Here is a 21,746-nt window from a genome sequence, read left to right on the forward strand (position 1 = left end):
AAATAGCCAGTATCTGTCTTTATTGCATCTTCCTTGCCTGCCTCCCAGGCCTAGGACAGTATTCAATCCCCCGCCGATATTTCCGACAGGGGAAATAACGGCGAGTGCCTACTCAATGCTGTCTTTTTTTTTTTTTGTCTTGTCTTGTTTTACCGAGAACGGCCGTGGATTGTCGAGATCACGGCCGTATCTAGAGGATCCACGGCCATTTCCACGGCCACGCCCCCTTTTATACCTTTAATCCCGCCTGCTGAATAACAGGCAAGCGGGCCGAGAATGGGCCAGGGTCACGACTGTCTGGGCTTTCCGACAGTCGTGCCCCGGTTTGAATATTGCCCTAGTCTGCTTTATCACATTCACTCTCCATCCTCTACAGCCAGCTGCCATACTGTATCTAATCGCCTAACCTGTCTACAGTATTCGCCTACAGATAGTTAAGTGTGTCGGCATCAAAAGAACAGCCATAATCAAATCAGACCAGAAAGTGATGCTCACTGGTACAGCCTATCATATATGTTCTATACATGCTCCCTGACGTTACTGTTATCGCTGCTACTGGGGCTGCATAGAAATGTCATGTGGAATAAACTTTGGCCTGGTGCCTATAGTAACAGGGGCAACTGGCATCATAGCGAATGCAAGCTTAGATTAGAGTGACTGTAGGGGTGACCTACACCCAGCAACCCACACCTCAAACACAATTATTGCAAGAACAGGGAGGGATGACTGCAGTCCGACCATTCATTCAATCTGTTTCCCACTGCCGTAAAATAACATGCAAGGCACTGTCATAATGTTTTAGAAGTAAACTAGTTACCGTCCTGTCATAATGACAGAACAATATAAAAGTAATATCAGCGCCGACGGCTGTGCTCATCTGAACAGAGCAACACTTGAATTGCTCCGTCAGACCCCATCTAGAGAATGATGGGATGGGAGGCAGAACACTCGAATCCCCCCCCCCCCACCCATAGAAGTGAGGAGCAATGTCGGCCTTTTATTATTTAGGATACGTAATAATGATAATATGCAAGTACTTGCTTCCTCTGTTACATTTACCTGCTAGTAATCTGTGTATCCGACTTCCCTGTATACAGTAGGTCAGGTTTGCTATTGAGAGAAAGGGATATTTCCTAAACTTGCTTTTACTTCCCATAAAATGAATTAAGTTTAATTCATATACAGTTTGTACTTGCATTAGACTAGATTGCCACACTTGCTAGGTTACATTTGTAGAGCATTTGGGCTCTCAAGTGATCAGATTACCAAATGTTCTTAGAATGACCAAGATCTAAGCCAGGGTTGGCCAAACCTGTCCGCAAGATCTACCAACAGTTCATGTTTTTCAGGCCACCTGTGGATCTATAGTAGGAATGAATGCAGCAGGTTTGAAAATGTGACAGTTGGTAATGACTACAGCTGTGCACCAGCTAGGGAGTCTGGGAAATGTGACAGTTAGTAATGACTACAGCTGTGCAGCAGCTAGGTGATCTGGAAAATGTGGACCGTTGGTAGATCTCGAGGACAGGTTCGGCCACCCCTGGTCTAAGTGATTTTAAGGCAAAGTAAAGGATAAGGAGGCATCCCAATTCCTGGTGTATCCTATAAGGGATCGTCATGGATCTACTTTCTGGTAACAGTCGCTTATGGCTGTCTGTAAAGTGTTCATCTCTTCTAACATGTATGTTTGGAAAAGGGATAATTTATAGCGACATGAGATTGATCTGTGCCTGGCAGGAGGCATTTCTCACTGTAATTTCTTCTTCCAGAGCTGCCTTGAATTTAGCCTGAGGATCCAGGAGTTTATTGAACTCATTCGACAGAACAAAAGGCTGGACGCTGTTAGGTGAGAAGATTTTACTTTGTCTTTACTCGTTTTTAGATTTCCTGTAAGCACAACCTGTGTTCCGCAGTGATGAATATACTTACAAGGAGTAGTGTTCTGTTTGCAAAAAGCAATAATAAGACACTGTTCTCTAATAGTGGTCCACATTGGTCTACTAGTCTCTTGAATTGGATCAGTGGCATTGTTTGTATAATGTTTCATCATGCCGGCTGATTTGTTCATGTTACTAATGACTTGCCATTCGTTTTCCACATCAGCCTTGAGTTTTTAATGAACGCAGAAGTTCCCAAACACTGTCTTCAAGGCACCGTAAGGTTTCAGGTTTAAAGGATTGCCATGGATGAGCACAGATGGTTAAATCAAATTGAGGTACTAATTAAGTCCCCTGCATCCAAGCTTGGTTATCCTTATAACCTGCACCATTGGAATACTTTTGAGGACCGCATTTGGGAACCTCTGAGCGAATGTGTCATGTATGTATACATATTGTATTGCCAGGTTCTTGCTGAAGTTCTCCTTTGTCAGCCGAGTGAGGCTTTTGAACAAACAGGAATCCATTTATTGCTATTCAGCCTTAGGTGTGTGTTAGTATGTAGTCACCCAACTCTTCTAATGAAAGAATACAGCTTGGTAAAAAAAGGTCATTGACAATGCAGAGAGGCAAGGAAGTAGGAGCAGTTCTTGCTAAGGGACTCCGCTCGCACCCATTACTGTACCAAAATATCTGCAGGTTGATTAGTTGTTTTTTGTTTAGAGTGATAAATCTTGTGGAGTGTACACACTTGGATTATCCCTTGGGTGGCCTCAAGCTACATGGATGCCGCTTTAATTGGATGGATGTAAACCAAGAGACTGGTATCTTATGAAAGTGTTTCTATTACACTTGGTGAATCCAAAACTGACACATTCCATATTAGTTATCTATTACTTGAGAAAATAGCAATCTGTAAACCAGAGATCAGTCCAAGAGAAGGCAAAAATCAACATATTTACCCACCTTTCCTTTGCAGTCTATGCATACATTTGTTTTCTTCATCCATCAATAGAATTCTGTCACTTTGCATGTGTACCAGCAGATGGCAGCATTCTGGGCGCTAAGCTATCTCTATTTTTTTCTTAAGGTGCCCATACACTAGTAAGATTTATCTTCAGATCTGGCTGGTTGAAACAAAAACATGGTTATGGATGAGTGACAGTTTGGCAGTTTTCCAGCATTTCAAAGCAAATGATCAACTGTCATTTGCTCTCATCCATAACCATGTTTTTGTTCCAACCAGCCAGATCTGAAGATAAATCTACGTCTGTATGGCCACCTTAAGCGTCTGTATGAGTGTGTGTAACCCCCTAGTGACAGTGTAACTCACCAACACCAACAGCTGGAAGAACTACATCTCCCAACAACCCTTGCACCTCCCAGCAGCTACCTCCGCAATCAGAAGATGGAGGGAAGATCGCTTTTTTTTTTTTTTTCACCCGCTGCACTAAAAACCCTACAATTTCTTTAAATAGTATACCGCGGGTTTCGGGAGTACACATACCCACAGTAATCCATAACTGGACATAAGGTAAGTGAGGTTTTTAACCTCCCGCACAATTGAATGCCCCCCTTAATCTACCTTATTTGAAATCCGCCTCACCTGCAGTGCAATGCGGTTCTGTCAAGGTGCAAATCTGAATCCCACCGAAACTGTCTACAGTCCCCACACCACACGTTTATTCATTATGAAACGCTAAGTGGAATCTTATGAAGATCATTTTGTGAAGAGAGAGTAGGAACCAGCGAATACTATCAACTTCAATTGTCTCTAACATACATTGAATTTTTATGTTATTTAAAACAATCATTACGGCTCATGGCTGTGCGCATACTAAAATGCTTTTTACAGTCATCCCTCATAGCATGCCAAGTAGGCGCACTTTATACGTAAAGATGTAAAGTGGTCTTCAGTGCAATATAGCTATTAATAAGGCACATTTACATTTTTAAGGCTCTTATCAATTGTCTGTCACTTGTGAAGAACCTTTGCAGGCAGCTTTCAAACTTATTTAAACTCCAGCTGTGTCTTAACAAACGTCCGCCTGGCTTGCAGGAAATGGACTGGTAATTGGACTATATTCTGTGTTGTCCTAATAGACGAGTGACCTAGTTATTGTCCTTGGTCTCCGCTGAGGAACGGTAAATGCCATTGCTGTGGTATGAGCAGTTATGACACTCTAAAGGCAGCGATTCCTAAAATTGGTGTTCGAAGCACCCCCACAATCCAGGTTCTCGGATATCCCAGCTTGTGCACAAACTAACTGAGGTACTAATTAAGTCTACTGTGCTTTAGTATTGATAGCCTTAAAACAGTGGTTACCAACCTTTTTTCTCCCTCATACCCCTTGAAGAGGCTTTTTTATTTATGGAGTACCCCTTCTCTCCTAAGCCAATGCCATGTAATCAATTAATCTGTAACTGGCCAGACAAGCATGGAATATAGGACTGAAAAAGTGAAATATCCACAGTACTTACGAGTGGAGTGGATGCGAGTGGTATGCGTGTCCTTATATTAAGGCGTAGTGTGCTGTCAGGAATTGTGTCTGGCCACTGACTGTGAACTGTCTCTGGGGTTCCCGCTAAACACCTGTAGGATAAATGCCGCTGCTTCCTCCACCTGCCTCAGTGCGTGATGTTTGATGGCAGCTCGGGTAGCTCCCAGTGGATTGCTTGTCGAGCAAAAGCATGAGTTGATGATTCTGCAGACGGAACCGGAAGTGACGCAAAGCGGTTCATCTCCATGGCAACGGAAGACTTCTACCACCATCGGTAGACAACTTCTTTCACCATTACCAATATTATTTTCAAGCACCCCCAACTGGTCCACAGCATAACCCCAGGGGTACAAATACCCCAGGTTGGAACCGCTGCCTTAAACAAGGACTGTTGTTGAGGTGACTTGAGATCCAAGTTACTGCTCTAAAGGTGCCCATACACTTGTAATGCAGCCCACACACGCACCGATTCCAGCGTGCGTTGTGGGCTTAACTAGCACACACAGCATCGCATCGTATGCCTTGTGCATACGATGTGCATGCGATGCGATGCTGTGCTAGAAAAAGCTAGTACAAAAAGTATGTGCAGCACATACTTTTTGTACTGTACGATGAGGTGCCGCGGGAGCGCGCACCCCATCGTACAGCATCGCACCGCCGGCATCGGTGCGTGTGTGGGCTGCATAAGATTTATCTTCAGATCTGGCTGGTTGGAACAAAAACATGGTTATGGACGAGTGACAGTTTGTAAGTTTTCTAGCATTTTCAAGCAAATGGTCAACTGTCATTTGCTCTCATCCATAACCATGTTTTTGTTCCAACCAGACAGATCTGAAGATAAATCTGCGTGTGTATGGCCACCAAGTCCTGTTGATTTTCATTTTTTTGCATAAAAATATTTTGGAGAAATCAAACTTGCCCTGGAGGTACAAGGAGAAAAAGATGTGTTGCCTCTAATTGAATAGCCAAATGCTGTAGACCATTGGTTCCCAAACTTTCTTGAATCCTAGGACCGGATTCTGGTTGACTCTGCAAAGTACGCAGCTCACAGAGTCCGAGAGGGGCCTCCCTGCCAAATCGTACTGTTAAACTAAGGAAGCAGCCTCCAGCATTTCCAATCCCAAATCCTTGACACCAGGCACAACATAAATGTATTGAAGTCCTAATTAATGTTCACTACTTAATAGCAATTTTGGTTCTGCAAACAACAACTTTTCCTTTTAACTTTACGTGGCGACGTCACGCCTCTGTTCCATACAGACTATTAGAAAGTGCCACTTATCGGTCCCCACTCCATCAGCACCGTGGCCCGTACATCTTATCCTCTGGCTGTGGCAAATTGCTACCCAGTGTGTTTCTATTATTGACGTTATTTTCTTTCCAGTCGGCTGCAAATAAAGATGCCATTACAGAGTTGTTTGGGATAATTAATAAACAGTATGATCACTGCTCGGTGCAGGAGTTCTGTTCTTCCAGTCTAAACACACATTATTTACGGCAGTAATATTAAATTCTTCAGGGATTGATAGACTTCTGTTTTATTATTTGTAATCTATGCAAAGGTTCCAGGTGCCCTAGGATAATACACATGTAGCTCCCCTTGTAATGCTGCTAAACACAGAAGAGGGGACTGGGGAGCTCCCCTGCCGCCAGCCGCCATTTGCATAAGTGACGTAGGTGGCAGGCTCGGGGATGGTCGGCGCGGCTCGGGGGGACTCGGTAGAGTTCAGTCGCCCGAGTCCTCCCGAGCCGCCGCAAAACATCCCCGAGCCTGCCGCTGTGATGACTGACAGGCGGCAGGGAGCAGTGGCGGCAGGGGAGCTCCGGCGTACTAACGCTGGAGGGGAGCAGAGGTGTGGGGGGGGGGGGGGGGGGGGGGGAGACGGCGGCTTCCTAGGATCTGTGGTGGGTTTTGCTGGGGCAGGACAAACCTGCCCTGGTAAGTTTGTCCTGCCCCAGCAAAAACCACCACTCAAGGGGTTAATGGACAAAACCATCATGTGCAGGGAGAGTTAGATTGGGTGAGTTATTTTGTTTCTGTGCAGGGTAAATACTGGCTGCTTTATTTTTACAATTCAATTTAGATTTCAGTTTGAACACACCCCAGCCAAATCTATCTCTCTGCACATGTTACATCTGCCCCACCTGCAGTGCACATGGTTTTGCCCATTAGAGAGATTTTGCTTTTGCAAGCTAACCTGAATTAGTCCCAGTGTGTATACAGCTTGTGAGGCCAATGTGCGCCCCTGTGGGATTGGCATCACAAGAAAAAATAGACTGTGTAGGCAAGCTGATTTTGACTATATTGTGTACAGTCTGGCATTCTAGTATAGTCAAAATCGTCCACTAGTAAATATAGGCAATATTGTATGGTTCTGGGCTCCGGGTAGTTCAAGGGAAAAATCGCCTAGTCAAAATCTCATCATGTGTATGAACCTTAAGAAAAACCAATGGGGGAAACAATTAGTTTTTTCTTATACAATCACGGATGGTATAATGGTTAGCATTACTGCTTCACAGCACTGAGGTCATGGGTTCGATACCCACTATGGCCTCAACTGTGCGGAGTTTGTATGTTCTCCCCGTGCTTGCGTGGGTTTCCTCCAGGTACTCTGGTTTCCGCCCACAATTCAAAATTATACTGGTAGGTTAATTGACTTCCAACAAAAAACCCTTGAATGTATGCGTGCGCGTGTACATATGGTAGGGAATATAGTTTGTAAGCTCCACTGGAGCAAGGACTGATGTGAATGTACAAATATTCTCTGTAAAGCGCTGCGGAATATGTGTGCGCTATATAAGAAACTGTTAATAAATAATAATACACAGGAGACTTGGTACTGATACTGGCCTGCAGTGAGATGTTTATCCTATGCCTTCACCACTTATCCCCAGTGTCTGAGATCTGTGGAGTGGCTGCAAGTGTTTGTTATTTAGGGCAGAATAAGTACTAAGTTCAACTTATTAATGTTGCCGCAGTTCAGGCAAAAATATCTATTCCCTTCCTGCTTGTTGATGAAAGCCGAACGGATCTATGTTTTTTTCTGCACTGACCTGTCTAAAAATGGCTGTCCTCCTAGACATGCGAGGAAACACTTCAGTCAGGCTGAAGGAAGCCAGTTGGACGAGGTACGACAAGTGATGGGGATGTTGGCTTTTCCCTCAGACACTCACATCTCTCCGTATAAGGTACGTGCGTCCTTACTCTTTACACAACCTGCGGCATAAACAAATTTGGGCAAGTCTCAGTTCTGAAGGGTGCTGTGCGACTGCGCCCGCCATGAGGATCAGACCGGTATTATCAAAGTGATTTGTACACCACCTCCCTGTACTTACTACAGAACGGCAGGAACCTGTAGAAACACAATGCTCAAGTCAAACCTGGGGATTCCACAAAACTGCAAAGTATCTGAGTGGAAATGGCCGTCAAAGCTGATGACGTACCGGATTCTGAGTCACACGCTGGTGATGCAGTCAGCATTCTGGGAGTCTGGATGCTGGCTTCCAGTATACCGACGTTGGCATCCTGACTGTCTTCAAAAAACTGGTGCCGTAAACTCACCAATTGTGATGCCGGCTGTCTGTATTCCGGGCCGGCATCCAGATTGGTGAGTTTAGGGGTTAGGGGCACTCCAAGGAGAGAGGGGTTAGGTTTAGGCTCTACTAGGGGAACTTAGGGTTACTATGAGAGGAAGGTTAGGGTTAAGCTGCAGGGGACGGTAAGGTTAGGATTTGGATGCGTGGAGGAGGAGTTAAGTTTAGGCACTACTGGGGGGGAGGGAGGTAGGAGGGAGGGAGAATGGAAGGTTAGGGTTAAGCTGCAGGGGATGGGAAGGTTAGGATGGTGGAGGAGGAGTTAGGTTTAGGCACTTATTGTTAGGCGGCGGGCGGAAGGGTTTAGTTTAGGTGGTGGCGTGCGGGGGTTAGGCACTAGCAGAGAGAATTAGGGTCAGGCTGCAACGGAGGGAGGGTTAGGGGGGCCATGGGAGGGGGTTAGTATACTTAGCTGACCCCTGTTGGGACTCCCTCCTTTGGGTTACTGACCACCAGTCATCTGTATGTATCCTGCACACTGGTCCGAATGTGTCAGAGTTTAGCAAGTTATAGCAAACGGCACATGCGCCATAGCGATAGATACAATGGGGCAGATGTATTAAGCCTGGTGAAGAGATAAAGTGGAAGGAGATAACGCACCAGCCAATCAGATCCCAACTGTCATATTTCAAACACAGCTGATTGGCTGGTGCGTTAACTCCTTCCACTTTATCTCCAGTTTATCTCTTCTCCAGGCTTAATACAACTGCCCCATTGTGTCATTCTGAAAGAACGGCAATTCAGATGAATCTCTACCACCTAACATGGTGTAAGTGGAAATAATAGTGATGACTGATTCCGGTTGCAGGTAACATACAGTAGTTGCGTGCGACACAGAATGAGGCCCATTATGTCCTGCTCTACAGACTTCATAGCATCATGCTATGTCATGCTATACGTATTGCTTCCTTTGTAACCAGCTGAAGAATATCGGGGAACATGAAAGCGCCATCACATCTAATGCAAGGATTGCAATTTCCTGGGGAACTGTGTTGTGATTGGTCCTTCTTACTAATACATACATAGATGGATAGATCACCTATGAATGGTGCCTTGGGACCTCCTGTAGTCCACTGGCTTTTGAATTGTCCTCCTAAATAAAAGACTGCATTATATGCTATTAATTGTTAATAGTAAAAAAAAATAAAAAAATACCCCACAGTATCCCCGCTTAGTAGGTGGCTGCAAATAACTGTCACAGTTTTCAGGCCACCCGGCAGGTCCCATGCCCCAGGTCATCGGGCAAAGTTGACAGACTGTCACAATTTCAAAAAGCTCAGTGGTGATGCATTGTGATTGGCTGGCGGGAGTTTTGCAGCCGATTACATTGCCCATATAATGCTGCCCATTGTAAGGTTGCAGCGTAAAACTAGAAATATCACTATGAGCTTTGGCTGGCGTATTCATGGTCTACCAGGGAAAGGCCCAGGCCGGTGTCAGGAGCAGCCATTGTTTGTACTGAGCAATTGGTGGATGGTAGTTACGATATTTGCTGTAGGACCAGGATGATGGGCAGTGGTAGTGATGTGATTAATGAGCCCTCTCCTCTCCTGTACAGGACCTTTTGGACCCGGCGCGATGGCGCATGCTCATACAGCAGTTCCGATATGACAACTATAGACTACATCAACTGGGGAATAACTCTGTGTTTACTATAACTCTTCAAGCGGGCCTTTCTGCCATCAAAACACCGTATCCTTCATACGTGACGCAGCCGAGATGTCTATGTATCAGGCTGGCGGCTTTATCATGGAAATAGTCATTCTGGCTTTTCCTGGAACTGACACCTCCTGAGGTTGTGAAATAGAGTTTTTATTGTGAGGACACCGCTAAGGCCATGTGTTTAGGGTGGAGGTGTGTGTGCGTGTGTGAAGGGCTGGTAGATTGGGGCTTTGTGTGTGCGGGGGGGACTGTTCGAATCGATTTATGTGTATGGGACTGATAGATTCTGTGTCTGTGTGGTGTTGTGATAGAATCAGTGTGTATGTGTGCGGGACCGATAGAATCGTTGTGTGCGGGATTGATAGAATCAGTGTGTATGTGTGCGGGACTGATAGAATCGGTGTGTATGTGTGCGGGACTGATAGAATCGGTGTGTATGTGTGCGGGACTGATAGAATTGGTGTTATGTGTGTGGAACTGATATAATCAGTGTGTATGTGTGTGGGACTGATAGAATCGTTTTTTGTTTTTTTTCGGGACTGATCAAATTGGTGTGTGTATGTGTGTGGGACTGATAGAATCGGTGTGTATGTGTGCGGGACTGATAGAATCGGTGTGTATGTGTGCGGGACTGATAGAATCGGTGTGTATGTGTGCGGGACTGATAGAATCGGTGTGTATGTGTGCGGGACTGATAGAATCGGTGTGTATGTGTGCGGGACTGATAGAATCGGTGTGTATGTGTGCGGGACTGATAGAATCGGTGTGTATGTGTGCGGGACTGATAGAATCGGTGTGTATGTGTGCGGGACTGATAGAATTGGTGTGTATGTGTGCGGGACTGATAGAATTGGTGTTATGTGTGCGGAACTGATATAATCAGTGTGTATGTGTGTGGGACTGATAGAATCGTTTTTTTTTTTTTTCGGGACTGATCAAATTGGTGTGTGTATGTGTGTGGGACTGATAGAATCGGTGTGTATGTGTGCGGGACTGATAGAATCGGTGTGTATGTGTGCGGGACTGATAGAATTGGTGTGTATGTGTGGGGGACTGATAGAATTGGTGTGTATGTGTGCGGGACTGATAGAATCGGTGTGTATGTGTGCGGGACTGATAGAATCGGTGTGTATGTGTGCGGGACTGATAGAATCGGTGTGTTTGTGTGCGGGACTGATAGAATCGGTGTGTATGTGTGCGGGACTGATAGAATCGGTGTGTATGTGTGCTGGACTGATAGAATCGGTGTGTATGTGTGTCGGACTAATAGATTCTGTGTGATGTGTTGATAGAATCGTGTGTGTGGGTGCAGAGCTGATAGAAGTGGGTTGTGGGTATTTTGTAAATATTGCTCGTATTCTCTCCCCCCCCCCTTTTTGTTTTCTCTTCTCTTCCACTTCCTTTCTCTTTCCCTTCCTTCTCTTGTAACAGTCTATTGTCCTTGAACAATCGGATACAGACAGTGCTACAAAGAAGATGGGACTTCCAAAAACCCTGACTGTCCAGTGTGCAGCAAGTCCCTGAATAAACTCGCTCAGCCACTTCCAATGGCACACTGTGCCAACTCCAGGCTGGTGTGCAAGATTTCAGGAGACGTAATGAATGAAAACAACCCTCCCATGATGCTTCCTAACGGATATGTGTATGGCTACAATGTGAGTACCTCTTCTTCTATGTTCTGTATCTGTACCGGCTTGTGGGACGGAACCATGTCAAAGTTGCAGTCGTTTCCTAGTCAAAGCCACGATTTCCTTCGAAACACATAGGGTGACATTTAATGGGATGAGATATCTCGACTTTTGCGATATTTTTTTTTTTTTTTTTTTTTAGTCAAAAAAATTGCCAAATTTGCAAGTTTTACCAAAATTGGCAATAGGATGCGAATTACGGTAAAAATGCACTTTTTGCCATGAAAATTGCACATTTTGACCTGTAGTCTCTTCAACACACTTCAATTCGCAACCAGATGTTTTCCCATTAAAAAGTATACAACTCGCAAATTTAATAGGATGCAATTTTGGGAAACTCTTAACACAAATAGACCAGGTTCTGGCATACGAGTTTGACAGAATCATTCACAGAACAGTGCGATCTGTGCAAGTGTGCATGGTTCTGTCCATAACAAATGTGTAAAAGTAAATAAACAAAAAACAACAAACCTTGTGGGGTCCCCCCTACCCTGAGCATAACCAGTCCCAGACTCAAAGAGGCGTTCCTGGTTTAAAAAAGTCATGGGGCAAACCAGATAGGGGTCCCTGGATTTTTTAAAAACAGCACCAGACTCAAGGGCCAGTCCTGGTTCCCAAAATACAGAGGACAAAACGAGTAGGGGTCCCCCGTATTTCAAGAACCAGCACTGGGCCCTGGGCCCTATCAGCCAGCAGGGTAATGCCACAGCCGGGGGGAGACTTTTTTTTATACAAGTGCCCCCAGCCAAAGCATCCCCCCCTGATCGGTCAGTCTGGGCAGGGATCCTGGGGAAGTGGGGACCCCCCAAATGAAGGGGTCCACCCCCTCCAGAATTTTGCTGCCCAGGGCTCTCCCTGTAGCCCCTGTGCGGTGGGCACCGGGCTGATATTTGTGTAAAAAAATAGTGTATTGTTGTGGAACTATGTGTCCCAGCAAGCCTGCACCGCATGCAGGGACTTGGAGAACCACAAGTCCCAGCATGTGGAGCATTACTTGTAGTTCGGCAACAAATAATGGAAAAAAAACACAGACACATACGAATAGTAAAACTTTATTGCATACTACAATCATCCACTCATACATTACCTATGGGTACACCAATGGCCTGTCCTCTTGTCCATGTAGAACCCATTTGGGTTCCTGTGGAAAGAAATCCTTACTCACATGTTGTCTTCTGTACTTCTCCGGCTCCCTACGAAAGCTGTTCAGATAAGGCGATCTTCTGTTATTATCTGTGGCTCCGCCCACAGACCAAGAGTTAGGACCGCCCACCAGCTAATCATGATCGGGCATTGGAATTTCTCCGGTCCTGGTTCCCAAAATACAAAACGAGTATTTCCCCACGCCGTTTTTTTTTTTTTTTTTTTACACAAAATGCACATTACCGTGTCCCCCAAAATCACACATTTCATGACTTGCATTCTTTTTTTTTTTTAATTCCCGATATCAGAAAATGCGATAATCTGCGATTTCAGAACCTTACTAAAAATAACATCCCATTAAATGTCACCCAAAGTATTATGTATAAGAATGTTGCCACCAAAAGGCATATATATATTCAATTACAAAAAGTTATTTTTTAAAATAAAGGAAAAAGAATTAGCTGTTCCAAAATTAATAATAATAATAAAAAAATAGAAGTCTTAAGGCCCCAATATTTTTTAATTGCCCCTTTTTAAATTACATATTTTCTATGGTAGGTGAAAAATAATAACTTTTCTCCCTCGGCCAGCAGGGGACACTGCAGTCATAACGTGTGGGATAGCATGGTGTACTGGAGGAGTCGGCACTTTAAGAAAATTTGAATGTGGCTGGCTCCTCCCCCCTTCTATCCCCCCCCAGACCTCAGTCTTAAAAAAGTGCCCGGAGGAGTCGGTCTCCTGGGCAATAGTCTCCTTTGGGAGATTAGGTTTTTTATTTAATTTTGTTTATTTTCTACTATTTTTATTAATAGAGACAGGCAGACAGGACGGTCTGCCTGCAACGAAGAATCCTGGAAGGGAGCAGTCGACACTGCACGCAGTGTTTCCTCTGCTTCCCAAGCCACCGGAGCTTCGCTCCGGGGACCCGCCGCAGCTGCATGCGGCGTGCGTCCGGGTCCAAGGCTACGTTCCCCCGGCTTCCAGGACACAAAGAAAGGGGGCCAGCCAGAAGCGCACTGGCTGGGGAGAGTGTCAGTCGGCCGCAGCCATTGATGGTTGCCGGCAGCGCTGACGCGGCTGGCTTCAGGTTCCCGCCCAGCAGATCGGCGCGGGAAGCGTACGCGTCAGGAGGGCGGTGCTTCCCTCGTGCTTCTCCTGAACAGACGACGCCATTACACGGAGCGCAGCATCTCTCCGCTACTGTAAAGCAGCATCAACCCTGCAGTCCCGGTGTACCGGCTCCTGTTTGGGCTTCAGCGCATCCCCAGGGACCTCAGCAGTACTGTGAGTCAGGGGAATATCCCCAGTTCAACACAATCGGGGGGAAGGCTTGGCTCCTCTCTCCCTGTTCTCTCTCAGGCCTCTGCCTTACCTGTGCTTAGAGCGCCTGTGACTGTGTGTGTGTGTGTGTGTTGATTAACAGGGGTAGTTGCTCTGGGGGACTTCTGTCTACACTAATATGGCAGGAAGGGCTACCTCCTCTAAGGCTGCACAAAAAGTGTACACTTGCAAGGACTGCAAGCAGCAGTACACGCAGCACATTAAGGGTGTGGCCCTTGCTATACACGTATACAGACCGCTGCAAGGGTGCAGGTTGCTGTTACTCCTAGTTCCCCTGGGCCTCAGGATACCACCCAGAACTCTGGGGATGTGTTACAGACCCTCCTTTCTAACTTCACAGCTGAAATGGAGGCTTCCAGAAAGGACAGGGAAGTTTTTCACTCTCACCTGTCGCAGCTTGCTACTACTGAGCCACTATGGGCTTCATCCCTTATTCAGTCGGTTGACTCCCTAAAACAGTCTGTATCTTCCTACTCCCAAACTAGACCCTCTTCACCTCCAGTGAAGAGAAGAGCAGTGCCGGCTATAGTCCTAGCAGACGACACTGATAACTGTATCCCCTTAGAGGAGGGGGAATTTCCTCCAGATCTGGCTCAGGATCCTATTGGGGATGACCTTCCAGAAGATGAGGTGCAGGGAGTGGAAGGCCTGATCAGAGAAATCCGGGACACTTTTCAGATTGCTGATACCTCAGCACCACCTCAGGTATCTATTTTTGGTAGGGTTCAAAAACACCCCCTAACCTTCCCAGACTCAGAGGAGTTAGATGACCCTCTTTTAAAAGTCTGGAAATCTCCTGACAGAAAATTTCAAATGTCAAGGAGATTAAAGGTCCTTTACCCCTTCTCAGATAGCTCAAGAGAAAAATGGGAGACCCCTCCCACTCCGGATGTGTCTCTATCCCGCCTATCCAAGAAAACCACACTCCCTATACCTGGGGCAGTGTCCCTAAAAGAATCTCAGGATAGACGCTTGGATAGTTCTCTTAAGAACATTTATTCAAATGTAGGAGTTCTGCTCCGCCCTGCTCTGGCATCTGCTTGGGTAGCCAGAGCAATGGAAAAATGGGCCTCTGACCTTGTCACTGGTTTAGAACAAAACACTCCGCGGGATGAACTACTTCCCTTGGCAGAGTGCATCAGGGATGCCTCTTCATACATAGGTGAAGCGGCTTCTGATATTTCAGTTTTAGGAGCTAAGGCCTCGGCCTCCGCAGTGGTGGCCAGACGCTCTGTTTGGCTGCGCTCATGGCAGGCCGAACCAGAGATCAAAAAGGCTGTGGAAGGCCTTCCTTTCACGGGTGACATGCTTTTTGGTCCAGATCTAGATAGGCTGATCTCACAGGCAACGGGGGGAAAGTCGCCTTTCCTTCCTTCTTCTGCTCCGGCTGCAAAAAGGCCATTTGTGTCTCCTACTTTTCGGTCCTTTCGAGGTAACGCAGGGTTTAGAGGTAGGTCCAGGGGAGGTTTCTCATCCTACAGAGGCCGCCGAGGACGTGGTGCTAGAACAGCACAACCCTCAGCCACTTCCTCCCTTAGAGACCAGAAGGCCACTGAAAAACCGGTGGCATGACGGTCTCCCTGCTCACCTGGGGGATCCCGAGGTGGGCGCCAGGCTGTTGTTGTTTGCAGACACTTGGAAGTCCCACTGCAAAGACGCCTGGGTACTCCAGATAGTGACTCAGGGTTACAAACTGGAGTTCACGGCCCCACCTCCAACCTTATTTTTTCCAATAGGCCTTCCATCTTGTGTGGAAACAGCCTCAGCTCTCTGCGGCTCCATCCAGTCTCTCATTCTCTCAAAAGTAATCATCCCGGTTCCACCTCATCAACGGGGAACCGGGTATTACTCAAGCATCTTCGTCGTGCCAAAACCAGACGGCTCCGTCCGTCCTATTCTCAACTTAAAGAACCTAAACGAATTTGTGTTTTATCACAAGTTCAAAATGGAGTCAATTCGTTCAGTAGTAACATCTTTGGAAAAAGGGGAATATCTTCTTTCCCTGGATATAAAAGACGCATACTTACATATCCCCATTTGGGAACCACATCAGAGATTCCTCAGGTTCGCCATCCAAGACAGTCACTACCAGTTCAGAGGTTTACCCTTTGGCCTCTCATCCGCCCCGCGGGTTTTTACAAAGGTGCTGGCCTGTATGGTCACCGCTCTTCGTCTACAGGGCGTGACCATCATACCTTACTTAGACGATCTCCTCTTAAAGTCGCCATGTCAACAGAAGTTAGAGGCAGATGCCCTTCTGACCTGCAATTTCCTAACACAAAACGGGTGGATAGTAAACTTCAGAAAGTCACAACTAAACCCGTCTCAAAGACTTCAGTTCCTAGGTCTGATACTGGACACAGTCCAGGAAAGGGTATTCCTTCCAATGGACAAAATCAGGACCCTTCAGTCGAGAGTATGTCAGATCCTGCTTCTACGCAGAGTCTCTGCACATCTTTGTACTCGCCTGTTGGGGTTGATGGTGGCCTCCTTCGAGGCTCTCCCATACGGCCGCTTCCACTCACGGGAGTTCCAAGGGAATTTGTTATCCCAGTGGTCGGGATCACACCTTCAGATCCACAAGAGAATCACCCTGTCACAAAAAGCCCGCACCTCTCTTCGGTGGTGGCTCCATACCCCGAATCTGTTGCAGGGCCGCAGTTTCAGACCCTGTACGTGGACCATAGTGACGACGGATGCCAGCCTCCGAGGCTGGGGAGCAGTGGCCCTGAACCACAGGTTTCAGGGAAGATGGTCACTCCAAGAATCCAAACTCCCCATAAACATCCTGGAGTTGCGAGCCATCAGACTCACCCTGTTGCAGGGACACGACCTGCTCAGGGGACGTTCAATAAGGATTCAGTCCGACAACATGACAGCAGTGGCCTATGTAAATCGGCAAGGGGGCACAAGGAGCCGTGCCGCCATGAGAGAGGTTCGACCCATTTTAGAATGGGCAGAGGCTCATTCCACAGATTTCTCGGCAGTTTTCATCCCAGGGGTGGAAAATTGGCAGGCGGACTATCTCAGTCGACAAGATTTCCACCCAGGGGAGTGGGCCCTCCATCCGGAGGTGTTTCATCAGATCACCCTCCGGTGGGGGACTCCACAGATAGATCTGATGGCCTCCAGACTGAACCATCAGCTGCCTCTCTATTGCGCCAGGTCACTGGATCCAGCGGCGGCGGCAGTAGACGCCTTGTCCATTCGGTGGCCATACAGACTTGTCTACATTTTCCCTCCGTTTCCTCTTCTGCCAAGAGTCCTCAAAAAGATAAAGAGGGAGGACACAACCGTCATCTTAGTGGCACCGGATTGGCCGAGGAGATCGTGGTACTCCGACCTCAAGCTCCTGTCAGTAGACGCTTGGCGCCTCCCAATGCGTCCAGACCTACTTCAACAAGGACCATTCGGTTACCAAAACTTAGGTCATCTGCATTTAACGGCCTGGCTATTGAGGCCAATCTGCTAAAAAGGAGGGGAATCCCATCTTCGGTTATTCCCACCATGTTAAAGGCCAGGAAGGGGGTCACATCGGCCCACTATCATAGGATATGGCGGGCCTATATCCGTTGGTGTGAGTCCATGAAGTTTCCAAGGGCTGTATTTCATTTGTCCAGACTACTACAATTCCTACAGGTGGGTTTAAACTCCGGTCTCCGGTTGGGCTCGTTAAAGGTACAGGTCTCTGCCCTTTCTATCTTTTTCCATCGAAGGTTAGCCCTTATCCCGGAGGTGCAAACATTCCTAAAAGGAGTACTGAGAATACAACCACCGTTTGTATCACCTACAGAGCCATGGGAACTCCCACTGGTACTGAACTTCCTTAAGTCAGACCTGTTTGAACCTCTTTCCTCGGTAGACATTAAATATCTCACATGGAAGACGGTCATGTTACTGGCTTTAGCTTCGGCGCGCCGAGTATCAGAGCTTGGGGCTCTTTCTTGCCGAGCTCCTTTCTTAATCTTCCACAAAGACAGAGCAGAGCTAAGGACCCGAAAGGATTTTTTGCCAAAGGTAGTTTCGGCATTTCATGTAAATGAACCCATCGTGATTCCAGTCTTATCTGGAGAATCTAAGTTGCTGGATGTAGTTCGGGCCTTACGAATTTATCTGAAACGTACGGCAGATGTACGAAAATCTGATAATCTTTTCATTCTGTATGGAGCCGAAAAGAGAGGATGGCCAGCCTCGAAACAAACGCTGGCCCGCTGGCTTTGCCTGACCATAAAGGAAGCCTATGTGCAGGCTCAAAGACAGGCACCGGCTACCATATCAGCCCACTCCACCAGGTCGGTAAGTACGTCCTGGGCCCTGGCTAGGGGGGTTTCCCTTGCACAAGTGTGTAGGGCGGCCACTTGGGCTGGTACAAATACCTTCGCTCGGTTTTACAGGTTCGACACCTTTGCCACTTCTGAGGCATCTTTTGGAAGGGCGGTGTTGCAGGAATCCCAGGGCTCTCCCACCCGGGAGTAGTGCTTGGGTATTATTCCCACACGTTATGACTGCAGTGTCCCCTGCTGGCCGAGGGAGAAATAAGGAATTTGGTACTCACCGATAATTCCCTTTCTCCAAGGCAGCAGGGGACACTGCACGCCCACCCAGCGCTAGTCTTCCTGCCATACAGAAATTGTACTTACCTTTAACATAAAGGGTGAACATGCAATTGTATGTTTGTTAAAAGTTCTTCTTTTTCTATGTTTCTATATGTACAAGTGTGTCTGTTGATACATATTTGCTGTTTTTTCAATGTGTGTTGGCCTAATCTCTGTTTTCTCTGAGTGACAGTATCCTCCTCCTGTCGGTTGCTTGCCCTATCATCTCCTCTCGCGGACACAGTTTTTTAAGACTGAGGTCTGGGGGGGGATAGAAGGGGGGAGGAGCCAGCCACATTCAAATTTTCTTAAAGTGCCGACTCCTCCAGTACACCATGCTATCCCACACGTTATGACTGCAGTGTCCCCTGCTGCCTTGGAGCAAGGGAATTATCGGTGAGTACCAAATTCCTTATTTTTTTAATTCTTTTAAACTTTATTAGATAAATGGTCATTGAAAATGTGTACATTACATTTTTTTTTTACATTTTAATTTTAAAATATGTAATTTAAAAAAAAATGTATCTGCACTTTTTCTAAACAAATTGTTGATAATAATCCTTAGGCTTAGGCAACACTACTTAATCAGTTTATTTTTTTTTAAAGTACGTATAAAAACCTCCCACTAAAACTGTTTTTTTTCCCCTTCTTTTAATCCAGTCTCTTCTCTCTATACGCCAAGAGGACAAAGTAATCTGTCCAAGAACCAAAGAAGTCTTCAACTTCTCCCAAGCCGAGAAGGTCTACATCATGTAGACCTCATCTTCCGACGTGCCTCCAAACGCTGCTGACGCCAAGACAGGGGGGAGGGGTCCGTTAAGCAGCATCATACGCACAACCGGCAGATAGGGGCTTCCGCCCGGTTCAGTGGTTGCATTTATCGTCCGTTTGCGACCAAAGATCATAAACAAGCAACAACAGTACTCACAAAGTTACATCCTTAAAGTGCAAAAACAAAACGACAAACAATTTGTACTTGATGAAGATAAATCATTTTGATTGTAAGCTTTTTTTTTGTAACGTTAGTCAAGACTGATGCTTCTGACGTCTTCACACGTCTAGGAATTATTTTACTTTCTAGCCCTTTACTACTACACAACGTAGTCAGCCTACGAGGGTCTCATTAGTTCTGTGTTAGGGATCATCCTATCAGTATTTGTTGCCTTATACCCAGCTTCCAGAATGTACACATATTACAGCCCCTTCTGCGTTGGGTCTCTTCGGTTCCCCAGGGAAAGATCCGACTGTTTAATATGTTTTAAAAGCTAACCATGAGCCATGAGAAAAAGCCACGGTTTTTATTTTAGTAGCGCAGGATTCATCTTCATAAACACACGAGCAACGACGAACATTTTAGTCCTTTACATTCTTTAGGAAACAGTGCTGTAGAAATTTGTATTTAGTGCTTATTTTTGCATGTCGGTGTTTAATTAGCTAATAAAAAAAAATTGTAAATTTGAAACCCGTTAATGAAATATTTTTTTTTTTGTACTTTTTTTATTTTTTATGTGTGTGTAAGTGATATATAGGAGACAAAAAAACTGTAATATGAGTTTGGAGCTTTGCCAGGTTTATAATTGCGGTTTGTACAGAATGCTGCATTACATTACTACAAAAACCGTTTCTTGCCTGGATTACAAGATTCACTGCGTCATGCCCACAGGCCAGACTAAAGATGGCAAAGCAGGCTTGAAGCATCTTGTAGACATTTGTGTATTTTTTTTTTTTTTTTTTGGATTAAAGGCTGCTATTAAAAAAAAAAGCAGAGCCCAGTGATCATTTAGTCACCAGAGTGAAATCCCGCCCACGTGCAAGGCTGCGAATGGCATTGCTGAGTAGCTAGGGAGTTAGCGGCTGCGCAGGCCATAGCTGCCATCAGAGGTCCTCCCTTATTACGTCTGGGGTTTTTCCTTGACACTCCCTGGAAACAGCGATGGAAACCCTACGCTGGCTTTTATCGCAGGGAGGTCATGCGCACTACGATCCGTGCGTATTCATTCGATAATTGCTCAGGGTGTGAATTTGCAGGGGAGTGTACAGGTCTGAATCCGGCCACATGTAATCTCTTCTGTGGTTTAATCAGAGGTAATCCTGTGGCACGTCAGTGTTATCTGTTCTAAAGTCAAAGGGTCTTTATTACTTACTGGCGTTTGCCCGCGGCGTCGCTCAAGTGTCTGTTACTGCTCGGTGGAACACTGCACACGCTGAGTGTCAAACATCTTTCCTTTATTGCTCCTCTCCCTGATGTCCGATCGAGAGAACACAAGTATTTACCTTTATGGAGTCCAAATGATTTCAGGCCAACATAACTAAAGGCACATATTTTATTTCTCTGCATTCTTAGCATTATCCCAATGGTGGCGATTGTGTAAAATAATGTCCAGTCTTCCACTTAGTCCATATAATTCACTAGTCCATAGTGACTATACACATAGCTGCGCAGAGGAATTCATTTTTTTATTGATATATATATATATATATATATATATATATCACTTCCATCCAGTAACTGCTCCGGTGCCATTCAGAAGTATTTATGTAAGTATCTATTGATGTATTTGTGTCACTGTATCTGGTTCCTGAGGATTGGAGAAAGCTCCTCCAAGCGCTAAGCCGCAATACAGATTTGTCTTTTTGTCTCTGAGTGCCTTCTTCAATTTGGAGATCTATCTATATATAAACAAGTATGGAAGACCGGCACTCACCCCAAATGAGTAGAAAAATACCGTGGTGCCCTCAATCACACCTTGACAAAGAGGCGTCCAGCTTTGAAACCTTGGAAATATGTTTTGTGATTTATGTTTAAACAAAGAAATTTTTTTCATCACCCAAATCCGTGAGTGCCGCTGTCTTCATTCTATCTATCTATCTATCTATCTATCTATCTATCTATCTATCTATCTATCTATCTATCTACATACATATAAAATTGGAACCTAGTTAGAGGGGCCTATTCAACAGAGAACGTGCTTCATTGCACAATTCTACCAGTTGCGTACAATTCATGTTCCCTCAAGTGAGCAGACTGCGCATGTGCTGTGATCACACCTGGTTCCATTGCGATCGCACTAAGATTTTTTATCATAGACTGTTTGACAGGAAGTGACCATTTGGTAGTAGTATTCGGAAGTGACTGCCAAAACTGCAGAGCTGTCATACTAGCTGTTGGGGTGTATATCAGCCATCAAGTGCGATCATGCACTTAGTGAAACATGGTGCTAGTGTCGCTACTGCTGTGGTCAGTCATGGGTGACCATAGAGCAACCCTAGCAGTCGCCCCTTGTTCTTGCGCATAGACTGCGTATGTGTACGCAGTTGCATATGAGTTTGCATTGGCTCCGGTCA

At 45.9% G+C, this 21,746-nt stretch overlaps 1 protein-coding gene across 1 annotated transcript in view; it reads left to right on the top strand.

Moving 5' to 3' along the window:
- The window catches only part of MAEA (macrophage erythroblast attacher, E3 ubiquitin ligase), a 65,632-nt gene extending 45,769 nt beyond the window's left edge, over window positions 1-19,863 (top strand). Inside the window, exons 5-9 of the mRNA XM_083149237.1 lie at window positions 1,770-1,846; window positions 7,459-7,567; window positions 9,531-9,664; window positions 11,094-11,289; window positions 19,062-19,863. Of these exons, the coding sequence (XP_083005363.1) occupies window positions 1,770-1,846; window positions 7,459-7,567; window positions 9,531-9,664; window positions 11,094-11,289; window positions 19,062-19,157 (612 nt within the window). The 3' untranslated portion in view covers window positions 19,158-19,863. The remainder of the gene's footprint in view (window positions 1-1,769; window positions 1,847-7,458; window positions 7,568-9,530; window positions 9,665-11,093; window positions 11,290-19,061) is intronic.
- The last annotated feature ends 1,883 nt before the right edge of the window (window positions 19,864-21,746 follow it).

The sequence above is a fragment of the Crinia signifera genome, chromosome 1, assembly GCF_055691185.1.
Source record: "Crinia signifera chromosome 1, ASM5569118v1, whole genome shotgun sequence".
In the NCBI taxonomy this organism is placed as follows: Eukaryota; Metazoa; Chordata; class Amphibia; order Anura; family Myobatrachidae; genus Crinia; species Crinia signifera.